Source organism: Serinus canaria, chromosome 17 (assembly GCF_022539315.1).
Source record: "Serinus canaria isolate serCan28SL12 chromosome 17, serCan2020, whole genome shotgun sequence".
NCBI classification, from domain to species: domain Eukaryota; kingdom Metazoa; phylum Chordata; class Aves; order Passeriformes; family Fringillidae; genus Serinus; species Serinus canaria.
The window spans coordinates 3,362,777-3,381,587 of NC_066330.1; the positions used below are offsets into that span (position 1 = coordinate 3,362,777).

An 18,811-nucleotide genomic window follows, 5' to 3' on the forward strand; every position below is an offset into this window, starting at 1 on the left:
ACTTTGTTCAGAGTACTTTTTGTACTTAGTTTTGTAAAGAAGGAGGTGATCTTCCTGTTTCTGTAGCCCCTTAAACTCAGCTGGAAGTGGAATTTGACTGTATCTAACCCTCCCCTCCCTAACAGGTGCCACTAAAGACCTTTTGGGTGTTGTGGTTTATCTTTTAGAAATGTTTTTGAAGAGTGCTGCAGTGTGGGCAAAGGGATAAAGCAGATGGCAGTTTTAGCTTTGCACTTTCTTCCAATCACAGAGTGTTGTACTTAGTCAAGAAGTTGTTTCCAGAAACCGCAGTGATGGTATGTAAACACCCTGTAAATACAAGTTCCTTTGTGCTCCTGGTTCTTTTTTTCCGTTTCCTTTAAAATTAGTGCAGCCATAACACTGAGAAGGGGTTAATCTATAACTGCGTGGGGAAAGGCTAATGACTTTAATTGCAGATGGCAGTGGAAATATTGATATCCCCATTTTCCAAGTGGGGGATAACCAGCCTGCAGCCTGGGGTGTCAGACCTGTCAGCAGGCTGGCTTGTAGCAGGAGTTTTTAGAATTCTGTGCAGGTACAGCAGATGCTCAGAGATGCTCTGCCCAGCAGGAAAGTAGTTGAGCTCTTGTAGCTTTTTCTTTTCCTTTTTTTAGACTTTTCTTCAAAAAGCTTTCTGTCCAATAATCTCTCTTTTTGGAAATCAAAGTGCAGAGAAAGAAACAATCATGACAAAACCTGTTGTGGAAAGGCTGTGTGTCCTTTATTCACTGTATGCTGAATCAAACATTTCCTTATGCTCTAAAAGTACACAGAGCACCATATGCTGATTAAAAAGAGAAAGGGCTGACTTTTTTCAGGACTCAAATGTTTAACTGCATGCATCACATCCTTTAAAAAGCAGAAAACGAGAGTGAGGATGTAAAATAATCCCATTAGGAGTTCTGGACCCTGTATGGGTGTTGCCACGTTCTGCTCTACTGGCTGTACCTAAATGCTGCTGCTGTGCATGCATCAGCTGAAACTTGGGACAGGGCCACAGTGTGTGGGGTTTTTTTTTTGGTTCTCATTTCAGTTAGTTTGGTTGTTTTTTTAATAATTTGTCTGAAATACAGTGTGTTGACCTGAAATTGGCAGAATGGTTTGCTGGAGTTGCAGGATGAATGGTCAGGAGTGTCACTATTGGAGAAGGGAGGCTGTAAAGGAATGGGGGAAATATGGGAAATCAGATAAGGAGGCAGAACCTTGAAGGAGATGGGTTATGATGCTTTAGCCTGTAGTTCAGAAAAGCAGTCTGGGTGTGATCCAGCATTTAACAGCAGCCTGTGGTCAATCATATTTTTAAACTGCATGAAACAGGGAGCTTTCACTTCTATCTCTTCACTCTATTCATCCCTCCCTTCTCTTGCTGACTTTCTCTGTTTTGTTTTCTCCCATAGAGTGTGGGATAGCTGCCTGTTTCCTCTTGCAGTTTATCTGCTTGGTAGTGTTTATATCTGTTTCTATCCACCAGTTTTGTTTCCTGAAGGACTACAAGCAGAAGCAGCCCCAGGCTGACTTCTGCTGGAGCCACTGAGTATCAGGTTAAGACTATTCAGCATTATCATCCAGTTCTGAAATGAATAACAACCTCAGCCTGCTGCTTGTCACTGGGGTGGTGTGTCCAGGATGGACCTGTTGGTCCTGCACTTTTAGCTGGCTGCTTTCTTCCTAACAGCTCTCAGCAAGTGAGATTTTTCTTTTGCTCCATGTGCATTTTCTGATGGCTGGGCAAGCAGGAATTCAGAGATTCCCTGCCACTGAGATCTGTTACAAGCAATTCAGGCTGAAGGAACATCAGCCTGTCACACAGTTTGCTTCCCACTTTCAGAGCAGTTGGTGATGCTGATGTGAAGGATGCTTAGAAAGGGTGACTGTGGTTCAAACCCAGGTGAGGAAATGGATTTTAGTTCTGGTTGTCCTTGAAGTATGGATTTGAATGCAAAACCAGAAGTGAGTAGAAGGGGAAATGTGAATTTTGTCCCTGTGTGAAGCTTAAAGTGATAGTAATTCCAGAAACAGAGAGAGGTGGAATAACAAAGAAGGCATCCAGCAGACAGCATTTGTGCCAGTTCTGAATTTGCAGAATTTCCCAGCCTGCAGAAATTGTGACTGAGTCTGTGGAGTCTTTTGCTGTGCCCATCAGCAAGCCTTGAATTTGGGGCCACCAAAAGTTTTCCGCTCCTTGGCCAGTTTTCATGTAAACATAGATATATCTCTTCTTGATTAGGTTGCAATTTCTTTTTGTGCTGTTTTAGGAATTGCTGTGGCAGAGAGCAGGATCTCCATGCTCCTGCACCCCTTGCCCTTGTGCAGTGGGATTTCTCTTGCTGGGATCCTGTTCTTCTGCAGGTGGCACTGACACCCTCAGCTCTCCCAGCTGTTGTGACTGAGGCTGTGGCAGCACCCACACATCTGAGCAGCCTGACAGGAGTCTCCAGCCTGTGCAGCACTGAACCTCCCTTGTCATTTTACCTCTCTTTAACAGCTGGAAAAAGAATTGACTCAGGTAGAGAAACCACAAAGTGTGCAGAGCTTAAGTTTGTTCCTGCCTGTGCTTAAATCTTCCTTAGAAAGAAGTTTATCTTGATTGACCAATTAGTTGTATCTTGCAGGTGATAAGTCTGCAAAACCCTCTGTGGTGAGGTGCTGAGCCACAGAGTCCTTGTGCAGCTGAGTGAGAGGGCAAAGCTGCTGAGCACTTTGCAGGATCAGGCTTGAAGTGGTTCCTGAATCCCAGAGGACTGGGCTGCTGGCTGTGTTGTGGTTTGCACTGCATTTCCAGTGTGCCCTCGGCCGCATTCCTGCCTCCCTGAGCTCTCCTGCCCCTCATCCTGCTCCTGACACGTTGAGAGCATGGATGGTATGTGGCCATGTGCCAGCACCTTCCCAGTGTTTCCTTTCTGCCTGATGTCCAGGCTGCAGGGCTGCTGCTGCACAGGGGCTTTTGGGGAGCTGCAGTCACCCCTACAGGTGTTAGGAGTTGCCAAATAAGTGTGCAGTGCACTGGATAGGAGAGAAAATCTGCTCTAAGCAGGATCTTTCCCCTGTAAATGTTGGCTGTCTGGTTTCTCCCTGGCTCTGCCCCCCATTAGGTGCTGTGGGCTCAGCCCTGTGGGTCACACAAGGTAATTCCATTGCATCTCCACCTTTGCCTTTGGGGGAAAAATGGCACGAGCAGAGTCTGCCCAGACATGTGGTTATCCCAAACACTTCACTTGCTATGCCAAATCTCTTATGTAAAAGCCCAACAGTTTTTTTTCCATTGCCATAAAGGTGTAATTTGTGTATCTTGTGAGAGGCACAACCACCAGCATTTTCCTGTTAAGCACCTACCCATTCCCATCCTGCTGACTTGGATGTGCAAGCCACCTGCTACTCCAAGTACTCTGGAACCTGTTGATAGATCTTATTTATTACAGCTAAGCATTTGTTAAGTTTTTCATGATAGGCAACCCAGTTAATTTGCTGAAATACCTCCTGGCTGATTTTTTACAAGTGCAGTTCAGCTCATCTGAATCCAGACCTTACTGCAGTCAGGTCTCAAAGCTGGCTGAGCTCCTTCAGTCAGGAATCCAACACAGGGTAAGCTGTGTAACCACTCACTTTTCCTTCCTCCTGTAGCCTTTTTAACAAAACCCTGTAACTCAGGAGCTTGCACAAACCCAACATAGTCTGAGTTGAAATTTGCCTCTGTGTTTTCCACAAAAAGCAGGGCAGGAAGTGATGTCCAGAGGTCATTCTGTCCTCCCCAATGCAAAGGAAGGTCAACCATGCCTAATTCATTACTGACATTGGTCACTTAAAACTGTTCTCAAAGCCAAATTCAAAGCTATGAAAATGAACTTGGTTTAGTGTTAAACATCACTCCCTGCACTTGAAACTGCAGCCTTTAGAAATCAGTTGAGCCCCATTTGATTTGTGTGTGACATGCATTTAAATTCCTGCTCAGACTTGATCAGAAGGTGCTTCCTGTGGCATTAGTGACTTGGGGGAGAGAAATACTCAAATTATCAGAAAGTCCATGATTTTATTAGAGGTGCCTAACAGTGTTTATAAGTCTCCAGTGCTTTTTTTGGCTGCCCCTGGGTTTGAAGGCATCTCACAGTCAGAGATCTTACAGCAGTGTGGTTTGTAGGGAGCGCTGAGTAGGCATCAAAACTGAAGACCCCTGAACTTACCAGTTACTCCTGGCTGATTCCTACCTACTGGTTAGGAACCCACAGGCTCCTTACTGAGGAAACACCTGCTCTTATAATAGCCAAGGAGAGACCAAGGGTAGGAAAGCCATCTGCATAATCTAATGAGCATTAAACCAACCAAGTCAAAAGCCAAGGAACTGACTTAATCTGCTGTGATCTTTTCCCCTCCCTCATGCAGAGGTGAGCTCAGGACACAGTTGCATCTCCCAGTCTCAGGATGTTATTAGGGCGGTGCTCAAAATAATATGCATGAAAAGCAAATCTGTGAAATGTGGAATTAATGATTTGAGAGACAGCAAGGAGGGCTGAATGGACTTTCAGAGTGCTGCAGTGTGCCGTAGGGGCACTGCAAGCCAAATTCCCAGCTCCTGCAGTGAAGCAAAGTGTAAATCCCAGTGTCTTGAGGGGGTGGCGTGTTGTGTGTAGTGTGTCTGTCTGCCAGGGCAGGGTTGGCTGATAAGCAGTTTGTCTCTCCTCAAGTCTTGCTCTCAAATTGCACATCCCTTGTGTTTGAAGACACCATCCGTACTGACATGTTGTAGGTACTGAAAGCTGCCTGAAGTTCAGTTCCTGTGTGGGGCTGGGAAGGGAAGGCAAAGGAGGAGGAAAAGGAGGCGTCCTCAAGTTTTGTTTCCTTCTGAGGAGACTGATGTAGCCCTTAATTTCTACAGCCATAGAATGAAATGGGTACAACCCTCATTAATAATCTTACTTGACTTTGTATTGAGGTTTAGTAGTGCTAAACCTCTCCTGCAGAGAAAGTCTGGGCAAGATGACCAAGGCTGGGTTTCCAACTGTTTGGAAAAAAGAGACTGAGAATCTGCTTTGGAGGCTGCAAGGAGCCAATGTGGGGGAGCAATGCTTGGAGCAGCAGCTTGGAGGACACTGCTCTGATTGCCCTGCTGGCAAATTTTGGGTCTGGCTGCTGACTGAGGGGCTCTGGGCAAGTCACCTCACCGTGGTATAAAGTGTGAGTTGTGAGCAGCAGCCCTTTGAGGAAGGAACAGAGTCTTTGTGTGTGCAGAGTGTGAACTGCTAAGGGACCTTGGTCTCTGCCCAGCCTCTGTGTGCTACTGTAATGTAAATAAAAACGTGCAGATAACAACGAGGTCAAGGAACATCTCTCAAACTCGATAATTTTCCCTGATGGGAAGATTTATGTGGCTGTTTCTTTGCTGAGCTGGAATTCTGCCAGATTTTGATCAATGTCCAAGTAACCATGCAGAAATACTATACCAAAGGGGGGGAAACCAAGGAGATGTTGGACTGCCAGGCTGCCATAAAGCTTGCTGTAAGTTTGCAATCAAAACAAACCCCATTGGGTCCTGCATGGGAGCAGAGCATCCGTTAAATGCTGGGCACTGCCAAAGGAAGTGGCAGAGCCGTTGGCTGGAGCAGCAGGAGAGCTGGCACACTGCACACTTCATGGGGCTTCAGAGCTGCTTTTAAAATAGTCCCCACCACTGCAGACAGGAAAATGTTATCCTGCTAGTGCAGGGAATTATTTACATGTTTTCTCCATGCCAGCTGTCTCTCTGCTGACTGACCCTGTGTGAGGGACTCAATGGAAGAAAGGGGTTTTTTTAAAGAAAAAAATCCATCCAACCTAGATGGGTTTTTTGATGCCTGGTTTGCCACACTGAGGTTGCAACTTAGCAGAAAAAGACTTAAACTCCAGGACTTAAAACCTCCTTTCTTTGAGGTTTTGGGTTTTGCTTTTAATTACCGTCTCAAATTGAATAAGAAGGAGAAGCAGTGTTCACTCTTTCTGTATGACAGCACTTTAAGGAGGGTGTATTTTAAACTTGAAATATCAAAACCACTTGTGCAGACAGAGAAATCAAGACTAGCTCCTGCTACTTGAACATCATATGCCTGAGGAGCAGGATAAGTAGTGATTTAAAAATTAAAATTTAAGAAGATATTACTGCAGGGCTAAAAGAAGTCTCACCTTGGCCCCTCACTGGAAGGTGCACATGGTGTCTGGTTTTGGCAGTCTTCACTCCAGGCTTGTACAGTTCCTTGTACAGTGATGTCCTGAGTCACTGTCCCTAATAGTTGAAATAGTTATTGATACCAGTGCAGTTTCAGAGGGTGCTGGAGTGCTTAGACAAGAGCTGTGTAGTTAATTCTGCCTATAAGTATGGGACAGTTTGTACAAGCTTGCTTAATTTTTGTCTGTGGGTCTACTGAAGTTTCCTCTTGGGTGATTTGTGTGGTAATTTGGGATGTCACATGGTCAGGGCTCTCACTTCCCTCACTTAATAAATGATGCTTCACATGGACTAGATTTCTCAGGCATTAATTTATCTTTAATTCAAAGTCATTGCCTTTTGGACATTTCCAAAGCATTTTTACCCTCATCTTCCAGATTCCTCGTAGTCCTGCTTTTTACATTCATAGAAATGATACCATTTGGAGTTTTTTAAGGTAAAGGAATGGCTATAGAAGCAAATTCTTAGTTTTAAAAATTACAAAGTGATCCAGTATCAAAGCAGCTTCCCCAGTGAAGGGTGAGGCAGCTGCTGGACCAAAGGTTAAAGGTGCAGTGAGGTACATTAAAGCTTTATTTATGGCAGGACAGTGCTCCCAGTGCTGCCAGACAGTCCAGGTAGCTATTTCTGCCTTCTGCAGGATCCAGCAGTTCTGTGCCAGTGCTGCTGGGAGGTTTGGAGCCACTTTTGGGTGTAAAATCCAGTGTGTTGGAGCATGGAAAGGTAAAGAGGGAGCAGGAACTGACCAAGTTGGCTTTCATGGTTCTGCCCCTCCTTGTTTTGGTAATGTTCTTAATTAAAATCCTTTCTGAGTTGTGTCACTGATGACTGTTCCATGCTTTTATGTGGACTGTACAAGCCTTGTTTAAGCTTGAGGATCAAAATGGCCCTGTGGGGAGGCAGTGCCTGTGCCAGAGAGTTTTCTCTGCTGGGTGGGGACAGAAAGGAGCTCCCACTATCTCCATGGCACAGATGAGGAGCTGTGGGGTGAAGATACTGAAAGCCTTGGCTAAGGTCAAGGAGAAAAAGTCTGAGAGAGGTGGGAGCTATGGATCTGTGGTTTGTTGAATTACAGTTCAGGGATTTAATACAAATTAATTAAAAATCCTTATCAAATTGGAGTTTGAGACTCATATTTAGCCTCAGGTTATTTAAAGGGAAGACTTCAGTTACACTTCATAGTTTCAGACTTGTGACCCAAATGCTCTCTAGCAGTAGGAATTGCTCTCTGTGGGTGTTTTATTTCCCCTCAATCCTTGCACTGGATTCAGTTTGTTAATCAAGAAGACAGCAAACAGAATGCTTCAGTGGTGGTCACCAGGGACCTGTAGCCAGCTTTGCATTCTCTGGGATGATGGATGTTGCTCAGAAACCTGAATCCATGCAGGGAGCTCCCCAGAAGGAGACTGAGTGAAACTTCCTAATCATCCTTTTTTTGTTGTTTTTAATTCTTTGTCTATTCACCCCCCTCGATCTGAAGATTGAATTTTGCAATATTTCTGCTGCTGCTTTGACTTGATGGAACACTGGGAGAAAATCCTTCCCCAGTTTCTTCTAAATCTTGAAATCCCAAGTAACATTCTAGTTATGAAATTCCTTGTCCAGAGGATGCCAGCACCCCTTTTGGCTGCTTGATCACCCTGCCTGCCACCAGCAGCATAAGGACATGAGAAACCAATCCTTTTGGAACTAAGCTGGGCTCCTGAGTTATCAAAAAACAGGGACCAGAAGCCTGATTCTGGAGCTATACCCAAATCCATAGCACAAGAGAGTCCTACTGGCATTTTTCTCCATCCTTGGAATGTAGTGGGTGTTGAACAAATGGTGGCAGCATCAGAACTGGACTTGGCTGTTTCCTGCACAAATAATCACGTGTATTCACACAGGGATTTGGTTTAGGTTTTTAGCAGTTCCCTCCCTCTCTGCTGCAGATCTGTTTGTTTGTACACAGCTATTTTGGTAAAATTTCCCCAAGTTAGGTATGTGTTTACTTTTTGCCTTCATCTAGTCAGCAGCTCACAGGGTAAGTTGATGTTCTATATTTAGTCCAGATATTCAGTAGAGATGATTAGGGCTGTATTAAAGCAGAGGTTTTTGGGTTTTTCCTAGGATGTCTCCCTGCTTTTTCATTGCTTCTGTCCCTGCTCATGTTTCTCTGTTCAACCAAAAAGTATATGTCAGAATATTTGTATGGCTTTCTAAACACATTTGAAATAATTTGCCTCTAGAAAGTGATTGTGGTCTGTTTGCCATGAGAAGAGTAGCTGCAGCCCTGATGTGAGCTGAAATATCCAATGTTTATGGAAGATGACATAGCAAAGCTGTTTACCATATGCTACAGTGATACTGGGCTATTTTTACCTCTGCAGTTTGCAGAGGGAAAACCAGAATACAATAATGCAATTTATGTATTCTCCTCTATTTCAAATGTGTCTTTGAGAGAGAACATGACAGCCCTGTCTGAGCCAGGTCACAGGATATCAGTGTAACACCAGTTATTATTTGAGCCTGGATCTCTAAACTTTAATATAAAACTGGGGTCAAAACCAGCCAGGTGCATGCAGTAAGAGGCATAATAAGACATTTATGAGATTCTAAGTGCAGATCACTTCAAATTGGGCAGGTTTTGGTGACACCTTTTGCTCTCAGCAGTTCACAGTATCTCACTCTGTCCCTTCTTTCATTTTCCTGGACTGAGGTCCTCTGGCAGCTGCTGTCTGCTCTTCCTTATGGGATTTCAGACTATCCCTAGCACCAGAGCAGAGCCCTGTGAGCTGACTTGGGTTCTAGAGGCACAATGGTTCTAGAGACAATGCACTTCAGTTGACATGGAGCTGGAAGCTATGGATTTAGCATCAGTGCACTCACAGAGTCTGCATTGCATCCTAACTGTATTCCCTGAGTGGATTCTTAGGTTGCCCCAGGTGTTTTCTTGACATGAAGATGCTCTCTGAGCCAGCTAAAGCAAGAACTAGTCCCATGCAGCTTGTTGTGTCTCTGCAGGCTTTGAATTTGGGAATTGCTGTTCCTCTGTCCCTTGGGTCTTGAACTGTTCCCATCTCCAAGATAAACTGTGCCACAGGAACAAAGTCAATGGGGTAAAGAGCGTGAGTTTAAATATTGTCCACAAGAGAAATGTCTCAACCTGCCTGCTTCAAAAATCTGCATTTACACCCTGTCTTCTCTCTCTCCTTCTAGTTTGCTCTAGGTTGTATGGTTGCACCCTGGAAATGGGATGTCAGTCCCATTCAGGGAGCATAAAGGAAGAAAGAAAATCTCCCCGTTGCTGCCGCAGTGACAGCGAGTGAGAGCCCGAGCAGGAAGATGTCGGCAGTCGCCTCAGCCATCCAGGCTCCTCAGGGCCCCGTGAATCCGCCGCCTCCAGAGGTGACAAATCCCAACAAACCTGGCCGGAAAACCAACCAGCTGCAATATATGCAAAATGTTGTGGTGAAGACCTTGTGGAAGCATCAGTTTGCTTGGCCTTTCTACCAGCCTGTTGATGCAATTAAACTGAATTTGCCGGTACGTTTCTGTTGTCTTTTGTGGTGGTCAGGTCAGTTTTGGGGTTGCTTAGAGGGGAAATATCAGTGCCTGGGATTGCTTAGAGGGGAAATATCAGTGCCTGGGATTGCTTAGAGGGGAAATATCAGTGCCTGGGATTGCTTAGAGGGGAAATATCAGTGCCTGGGATTGCTTAGAGGGGAAATATCAGTGCCTGGGATTGCTTAGAGGGGAAATATCAGTGCTTGATGGGCTCAGCCAGTGGCTTCATGTGCAGCAAGAGAGGCTTTGGTGCTCTAATCCAGAACAAGAAAATGACACTGCACAGCCTTGCAGCATCCCCTAATCACAGCCTCTGCAGGTGCTCCAGACCAGCCCAGGGAGAAACTGGGTTAACAGGTGGAAATCTTTTAAAGGCCAGAATGCTCTTAAAATTAGAGACTGAAACTTTGAGCACAGTTTTAGCCAGCCCTGATAAACTTCTGTGAGTGCCAGAGGCAGCCTTTTAAAAAGGGAGGCAGAAATGCTGATTCCCAGACTGGAGGTTGTGTGTTTCGGAGTCAGGTTCATAATAATGGTAAGACTAAAAAAGATACAAATTAGAAAATAAATTAATATATATTTACATTTACAATTTCCACAAAACTTGAGGGGGTGTTTTTTAGGAGGGGGGATGAGAAGAAAGCAGGGGTTAGAGGGAGATGTGAACAAAATGAATCAAGATGTAACATCCTCCCTGCTTTTCCAATAGGATTATCACAAAATAATAAAAAACCCCATGGACATGGGGACGATCAAGAAGCGCCTGGAACACAACTATTACTGGAGTGCCAGTGAATGTATGCAGGATTTCAACACCATGTTTACAAACTGTTACATTTATAACAAGGTAAAAAAACCCAGAAAAGCCTTTGGAAAACACTCACCTACCCCTGTTACTGTGCAGGTTTTGAGCAGGGCCAGCTCTGGGCCCTTCTTGTAAGGATTTGAAATGCCACTAATTGCAACCACGTTACTTGAAATGCACAAAGCTGTCTTTGTGCTGCCTCTTTCTTCCCCCAGACTAGTTACAATGGCAAATATGCCTTTTAATTATAGGTAGATTTCTGGTTTGGGGTTATGCAGCAAGTTTTTACTCCTTTTATTGTCAGTTAGGAGTTTTCTGGGATGAGCTGCACTTAATGTAGTGCTCTGCAGGTGTTTTGAGGTGCTTTAATGCTGTGTGTTAGACTATCTGGCACTAAATAGTACCTGTTAGCAGCAGAAAGGAGTTCAAGAATCATAACTCTGTTCTTTGGCTCTGTCTCCATAAGTATGTTCATACTTACACACATTTAAAGTGCTTATTATTATTATTTTGGGTTTGGCTTGCTTGCTGTTTTGTTAGGTTGTTAAAATTCTTTGTGTTCTGTTTTCTCCAGTCATTTGTCATCATAGACCCAGACTGGAGAACAGCTGAAACAAACAAATTAATTAGTTTGAGCCACAGAATGTGTGTTTAGCCTCTTTCCTTGGACCTGCTGGCAAGCAGGGAGGGACAGCTCATCCGTTCCAGTTTGCTGCTTCTACACTGCTGCACTGGATACTGGTTTATCAGGCTCCTGAACTCCTGATAATTCTCTGCATGCAGCACACTTAGGGGCTGTAATTATTGCATGCTAGAGCAGAATAGAAGAGCAAGAGGAGGGAGAAGAGCTAATCTGTTTATTGTCAGCATTTGAATACCATAATTTATTTGAAGGGTCTCAGTGTTTTCTAAGCCTGGTCTTCAAGCTCACTGCTTCAGATATGTGAATGATAGAACAAAGGCTCATATTCTTCTTTGTGCAGCCCACAGATGACATTGTCCTCATGGCCCAAGCCCTGGAGAAGATATTTCTGCAGAAGGTTGCCCAGATGCCTCAGGAGGAGGTGGAATTGCTGCCCCCAGTTCCTAAAGGCAAAGGTCGCAAGCCCTCAGCGGGCACACAGAGCGCAGGTAGGGATCCATGCAGGGAATGTTGGGAGCTGCTCCCAAGGCTTGAGCCACCTCCTGAGCTGCTGGACTCTGCAGGTGGTGAAGAGGCTGGGAAGGGAGAGCGTGGTCTCACAGTTAAAACAGTGGGGAGAAAGGTGTGAGATGTCTGGGAGATGCTCACTCAGGGTTTTAGGGCTCATCTGTCTCAAGGCCAGCCTGCATTTGTCACACCAGCCTTGCCATCTGTGGTTTGCCCATTCAGGCAGCACTTCAGGGAGGGGGGGCAGTGCTGTTGCTTCTCTATGGAAAAAAAACCCCAAGATGGTCAGAAATGCCAGTCTGCTGCCAGTGCCAGAGCATGGCATGGAGAGTCTTTACAGATTTGGGTTTACACAGCTCACCCTGGGTCCTGGCAGAAATCTGGCAGAGCAGAGACTTGGACTCAAATTCTGCTAATTCCCTAAACCCTGTATATTTTCCTTTTGCACACATGGTTGCAACATCATAAAATTAAAGGATTTATTAAGCCATTGCAAAAGGCTGTGTGCACTATTGCATATCAGTGGAAAGTAAGTTTAGTTCAGCTTACCTAGAATTGATTTTAAATGGATTTAGGACAAAAATGTCCAAACATGGCAAAACAGTTCATAAAGGACCTTGTGTGGGCTGAGTTAAATGATGAGAGTAATTTTTGTTTCTCTAAACAAGGTCTAATTGTTGCACTGGGAAAGTCAATTGTTCCTCTGTTTTCCCACACTTCAGGTGCTAAATGGAGCTATAAATCTATCCAAGCTCAGAGAAATTAATGATGATGAATCTTTTCAACATCCTTTGATAAAACATAGAAGGAGGATTGCTGCTTTTGTTAGAGGTAGTAGGTTTGTCTCCCTTCTGTTACACCACTAGGCAGGTTTTTAGCAGTGCAGGTGTAGCATCAGGGACATTGGGGCCATCAGGATGCTTAAGCTCTACTGAGAATCATAAAATATAGAGTTGGAAGGGGGCCCACAGGAATCACTGAGTCCAACTCCTGTCCTGCACAGCCCCAAGAATCAACCCCTGTGCATTTGTGGCAAATCTGACATGCTTTGGACTCCTGGCTGCTCAGGTGGCTCAGGGCAGTGGTGGTTGTTGCCATTTGCATGGTGTGAACACCTCCCACTGTTCCATCTCCTGCTGTTCTCCTGAGCTCAGTGCGGCTCTGGGAGCATCCAAGGGCTGAAAGCTGTCTCAGAGCAACACTCCATGTGAGAAGCTGCAAATATTGTGCGTGTGGCTGACCTAAACCCGTGATACAAGGACTTAGATTAGAGATTCCTCACTTTTGTTGTACCCTGGGTGTAACAGCAATTCCCACCGTGTCCTCTGTGCTCTCCTTGGCATCCCTCTGCCAAGTCCAGTTTGCTCCCAGTACTCTCCCAGCTGTAACCACCGACACCTTTCCCCTCTCGTTTGAAAGGAGCGCAGCAAGCCGTGGCCGTGTCTTCCGTGTCCCCGCCGGCCCCGTTCCAGACCGTCCCTCCAGCCGTGTCTCAGACGCCCGTCATCGCTGCCACCCCCGTGCCAACCATCACCGCCAATGTCCCGCCTGTCGCCGCCCCTGCCGCCGCCCCCCCGCCCCCGCCCGCCGCTCCGATCATGCCCGTGGTGCCTCCCACGCCCCCGGTCGTCAAGGTAAATGTGGGCAGTTCCTCCGCAAGAGAGGGGCTGGACTGCCAGCCCTCGCTGCTGGACCCCTGCGGTCCTGCTTTCATCGCTGGGTGTTGGGTTGGAGAGGGTTGAGAACAGTTCTGCACTTTTCACACGGTCCAGCCGAGGTGATGGCACCTGTGCTTGCTCCAGCCCGGTTCCAGCCTCTCCTTTCACAGCCTTCCCCTGTGCTGCTGCTCCAGGGCTCTTGGATTTCTCTGCATTTTACACCAAATAGCCAAAAGTATCTCTTCCCTCTCTTAACTGAGCTCCTGATTTTACTGGGGCTGCTCCTTTAAGGTTTGTATCTCAAAGCATCTCTTCCTGCTCTGGCTGAGCTCCTGATTTTACTGGGGCTGCTCCTTTCAGGTTTGCAGCCCAAAGCATCTCTTCCCTCTGTTACTGAGCTCCTGATTTTACTGGAGCTGCTCCTTTAAGGTTTGCAGCCCAAAGCATCTCTTCCTGCTCTGGCTGAGCTCCTGATTTTACTGGGGCTGCTCCTTTCAGGTTTGCAGCCCAAAGCATCTCTTCCCTCTGTTACTGAGCTCCTGATTTTACTGGAGCTGTTCATTTAAGGTTTGCAGCCCAAAGCATCTCTTCCCTCTGAGCTCCTGATTTTACTGGGGCTGCTCCTTTAAGGTGTGCAGGCTCCAGCATTAGGAATGTTTCTCTCTGCTTTCAGCCAGTTCAAGACAAGCCTGTCACTCCAGTTGGAGGAGACTGATGTTGCCTGCAGGTTTTGGGTGCATTAGCTCTGTCTTCCTTACTGAGTAATCTTTTGGGAGTTGTCACTGGTGTTTTGCTATTTATTATGTTAATTTATGGGTAAATGAAGACATTACCTAAATAATTGAAGTTTTCTTAGCAAGCTGTGAATTGCTTTAAAAATGATGAAAGCATAGCTCAGAGAAAGCTGGGGATCTTTTTATCTAAACTGTGGAATTAACTGAAACAGTTTTGGTTATGAAGTTGCTTGGACCAGCAGAGGCACAGAATTGTTTTGTTTTTTAACCCAATAGTTTGGGAATTGCTAGAGAAATTATAAGTCAGATCTTGCAGCTAAGCTGTCCTCCTCAGAAACCTGTCTCACATTTCAGTTTCTGTCCAAATAACTTGCTTCTGAGAATCAATTTCATTTTAAAACTCAAGGATGAACCCAGAAGTGAGTTTGCCAAATACACACTGCAAAATTAATTCTGCTTGGGATTTACTTAAGATTTCCCTTAGATTTCTCTAAGGAACTTCTTCCTCCCTATCTTCCTCTCCAGAGAAATAAATCCTTGATAGGAGCACGAGAGAGCTGACTGGACAATCCCAGCTTGAATTTATGTGAGGGGGTTTATTTGCTTAAGGCAAAATCTACCTTAGCACACCCACTAAATACAGGGGAGTGAGGACTCGTGGGTCTTTGGTGATTAATGTGCTTTGGTTCAGAACTTATGGCCTGATCCTGCCCCTGGGGACTCAGACACATGCTTAAGTTACTGACACTTGCTCAGTCCCTGTGCATCAGCTGAGCTGCAGTGATCAACTGGGTGCCCTCCTTTCCCTTGGCAAACACCAGGTAAGAGTCCTGGCTTCCATCTCAGGGAAATAACACATTTTGCAGCATGGTTGGGCTTGGCTTGGAGCCATGCAAATGGTTGGTTTCTGTGGCTCAGGTGACATGCAGCGTTGGAGCCTCTAGTCACAAATCCCATTTATCCCAGTGAAATAACTGGGGTTTTTTTTCTGTCAAAGGATAGGCAATACTAAGGATGAGTGAAATATGGGTCTCCTCGAGCCAGGTCTCATAAGCTCTTGGAGATCTATTTCACACCCAAGATAGCTCAGCTGCCTTAGAAGGCATAAAATCAGCAGGATGGCTTCTGTGGTAGTGTTGGAAACAAAAAGGTTTTATTAAAAGGCAAAATAACAAAGCTCTTTACAGAGAAAACCCGAGCCAGGTGCAAGAGATCCTTGCCCCTGGTACCCACCTTACAAAAGTGATTAGTTCCTTTGTTCTCTTCCTTTTCTAGTAAATTGCTTAGGCAGGACTTTTTGGTTTCTGTCCAGTTAGCTATCCTTAAGTTTGAGGTGAAGTCCCCCATGTCCTAGAGATGCCTTTTCACCTAATTGAGGAGAGAAACCTCTGGGCCTATTTCCTTTTTAAGGGGACAAAGCATAGTTTTGTCACTGCATCAGAGTGACACATTCCTATAGATGAGCTGTGCTAGGGTTTCTGCAGGGCATGTCCTCATGGAGCCTGTCCCTGTGCCATTTCAGAAAAAGGGAGTGAAGAGGAAAGCAGACACCACCACGCCCACCACGTCTGCCATCACTGCCAGCAGGAGCGAGTCCCCCACGCCGCTGTCGGACCCCAAACAGGCCAAAATCATCGCGCGCAGGGAGAGCGGCGGCCGCCCCATCAAACCACCAAAGAAGGACCTGGAGGATGGAGAGGTCCCTCAGCACGCAGGGAAAAAGGGCAAACTCTCTGAGCACCTCAAGTACTGTGACAGCATCCTCAAGGAGATGCTCTCCAAGAAGCACGCAGCCTATGCATGGCCCTTTTACAAGCCCGTGGATGCAGAGGCCTTGGAATTACATGACTATCACGATATAATCAAACACCCCATGGATCTCAGTACTGTGAAAGTACGTCCTCATTTACCACCTCTCTTTGCAGGGGGTCCCTCTGCTTGCAGAGGACTGGCTCCTTTGTGGGAGGGGGAAAGGGAAAGGGTGCAAGCTGAACCTGTTTGGATACCAGCTGGATATTTTTATATTTTGTTTCCTTCCCCTCTCTCTTTTTTGCCATAACCTGGAACAGCTTTTTTTTTCTGCCCTGCAAAGCAGGTGTACACAAAGCAAAGTACAATGGCATCCTCTCCTCTTTGTGAATAGTCCAGGTATTTAACTGGTGTTCTTAGGATTGTGTTGCACTCTGAGAAGAGGAGGTGCTTTATTTCATAGGATTCAATTGATGGTGTCCCATTTCCAGAAGCTGCTGCCTGCCTACTTGGTGGTGGCAGATAGGCTTACACTGAGCAGTTCCAGCTGGGATGTGATGGTACTCAGGGAGATATGTGCTGGTTTTGTGGTTCATGCTTGGCTCTTCAAGAGTTTAGCTTAGCACAGTCCAATATGGTTTTTCCCAGTAGGTTTGGAGGTTTGCTGAATCCCTCCATGAAGCAAAGCCATGTCTTGTAGTCTTGTGAGCCAGGCACTGGATTCTGTGTTGGTGGAGGGCAGACTTCCATGTGCAGGAGGTGAAGATGTTCTTGCTGGCTTTCACTGGCACTGCCAGAAGGGTTTTACTGCCAGCTGAGCCAGTGCCTGGGGTGGTCTGAATGCCCAGGTAACAGAAGGGCAGCTGTGGTTGTGATTCCTGCCCTGGTACCCAGGAGCAGCATGTCACACTCTGATGTGCCATGCATCCATCCTTGGGGTCCTCTGGGTCTCCAGACATACCTGCAGCCTGCTAGTTGAAGCTCCAGGTGATTGTAATAGAGATGGACAGAGTGAAATCCTGACCCTCTCAAATATTTCCACATTTGCTTAGGTGTTTTCTTATTGCAAGAGATTATTGTGCTGTGTTCTGAAAAGTCTAGGTGCAAAGTTGTGATTTCTTGGGTTGGTGATTCCTTCATGCTTAAATCTCTTTACGGTCCTGACTTCATTCTTCTAAAATTGTACACCTCTGCCCCTTTCTGGCAAGTGCAGGTGATATCCTCCCTCTGCACCTGACTAGTGTAGGGTAGAAAATTGGAGACAGGCTGATGGCAAACCCAGTGGAGTCTTTTACACCTAAGGACTCTGGGTTTCTCATTCCACATGGTAGTATTTTTCTTAATTAAGTTGTTTGAAGGGCTGTCTGGTATTGGTTTTTTATGGAGTGTTTTATTGTCGTTGCTCTTGGCCTGCAGATCATGGTGTGACTTCTCAGAGATGCAGCTCATAATATGTTCACTGTGTGGAACAGAAACCTGACATTTGCAGGCAGTGTCATTTTCCAGTGTCAGGGACTTCCATTATGGCTCTGAAAGGTTTTTAGATTTAATTCTGCCCAAGTGACAATGGCTGTGATAAAGCAGCACAACAAAGGGCCTCCAAACTAACCTGGGAGGAATTATGTGAGAAAGTAAAACACAAGCATTGCTGCAGCTGTAACACATCTTGTCTCTTATTTCTGTGGCTGTTAGGTTTGATTTTCCCCAGAGAATATCCTTCATGTCCAGGAGCAATTTTTCCCTGGCAGAGTTGTCTCCAGGAGGATTTGGAGGATGTTTTCTCTGTGTGAGGTGGAGGAGGCAGGTTGGCTGTTGTGACTGTGCCAGGGGCAGGTGAGATGGAGGGGCTGTAGCTGAGCTTGCTGCAGCCAGGAGCAGAGGGATGTGCTGGAATTTTGTGCTGGGGCTCAGCCTGAGAATGGGAGCAGCTGAAGGGACAGGATCTGTGAGCTCATCATCTCAGTTCTCTTTATCAGAGAAGGAAAGGGCAGAACTGCTTGGAGTAGGAAAGGGTGGAAGTGTGAGGAGAGGGGCAGCAGCTGTAATTCCTTGTGAGGAGTGGGATGCACTGAGGCTGGAGCTGCTGCCCTCTCCCAGGCAGGCAGGGACTACTTGCAGGACATCCCTGTCCCCCTCTGTGGGGTTGGGGGCCCTGGAGCACCTCTTCAGCTCCATCCTCTGGCTGCCAGGTCCCAGCAGTGACATGGATGTCTCTGCCTTTGCTTTGCTCAGTGCAGCAAGCCTGGCTGTGCAGGAGGATTTCCACAAGGTGTTTACTTTTGGAATAAAGCACTTCCTTCAGGGATGTAACTCTGCTCACCCCTTCATTTTCCTGCAGTGAACTTCTGCTGTTTCAGAGCAGCTGGGCTCAGGGTCTTGAAAGTGAGGAGACATTTTTATGTCCTCTGTGGGCAGGACAAGACTTAGAGCAAGGGACACATTAGACATGAGGAAATAAATTTATGAACAGTAAAGATGATTAAACAATTGATTGAGGGGGAAAATGAGATTTCTGTGGCAGATGCTGTCTGTGGGACAAAGGATGGCTGAGCTGCCCTGCCTGAATCCTAATTTCCAGTTGTAAATGTAATAGATTTTTTTTTTGTAAGCAGCTGGATATCTCCAAGTGTATTTATAACAAGATATTCCAGCCCACTGGTTTAAAGTGCTTTTCTTTCTTTTGTTAAGCTAATCATTCTTCATAATAAAACAAAACAAAAATCCACAGATTAAAAACTATAGGGCTAGAAAACTGTTGAGCTTGGATGAAGAGCAAAGCCTCAGACACTGGAATGTATTTCATAGGCAATAATCAGGCCCTGAGTATGCCAAACAAATATAAAAAGGCCTTTCATGCAGTAAGATGTATTTTAAAATAAATGGGCCCTTTGGTTTGAACATATGTTTTGCTTTGGAATTGGCCTGAGAGGCTTTTCAGACAGGAGCACCACAAAC

General features: G+C 45.8%; 1 protein-coding gene across 3 annotated transcripts in view; it reads left to right on the top strand.

The window, feature by feature from the left end:
- Positions 1–18,811, top strand: part of BRD3 (bromodomain containing 3) — a 36,594-nt gene that overhangs the window by 6,484 nt on the left and 11,299 nt on the right. The window contains exons 2-7 of one of the 3 annotated variants that reach the window (XM_050981154.1): positions 9,218–9,321; positions 9,413–9,739; positions 10,470–10,607; positions 11,549–11,696; positions 13,135–13,349; positions 15,630–16,001. In XM_050981154.1, the coding sequence (XP_050837111.1) occupies positions 9,539–9,739; positions 10,470–10,607; positions 11,549–11,696; positions 13,135–13,349; positions 15,630–16,001 (1,074 nt within the window). In that variant the 5' untranslated portion in view covers positions 9,218–9,321; positions 9,413–9,538. The remainder of the gene's footprint in view (positions 1–9,217; positions 9,322–9,412; positions 9,740–10,469; positions 10,608–11,548; positions 11,697–13,134; positions 13,350–15,629; positions 16,002–18,811) is intronic. The other 2 variants (XM_050981153.1, XM_030231149.2) reach the window with 2 other exon arrangements.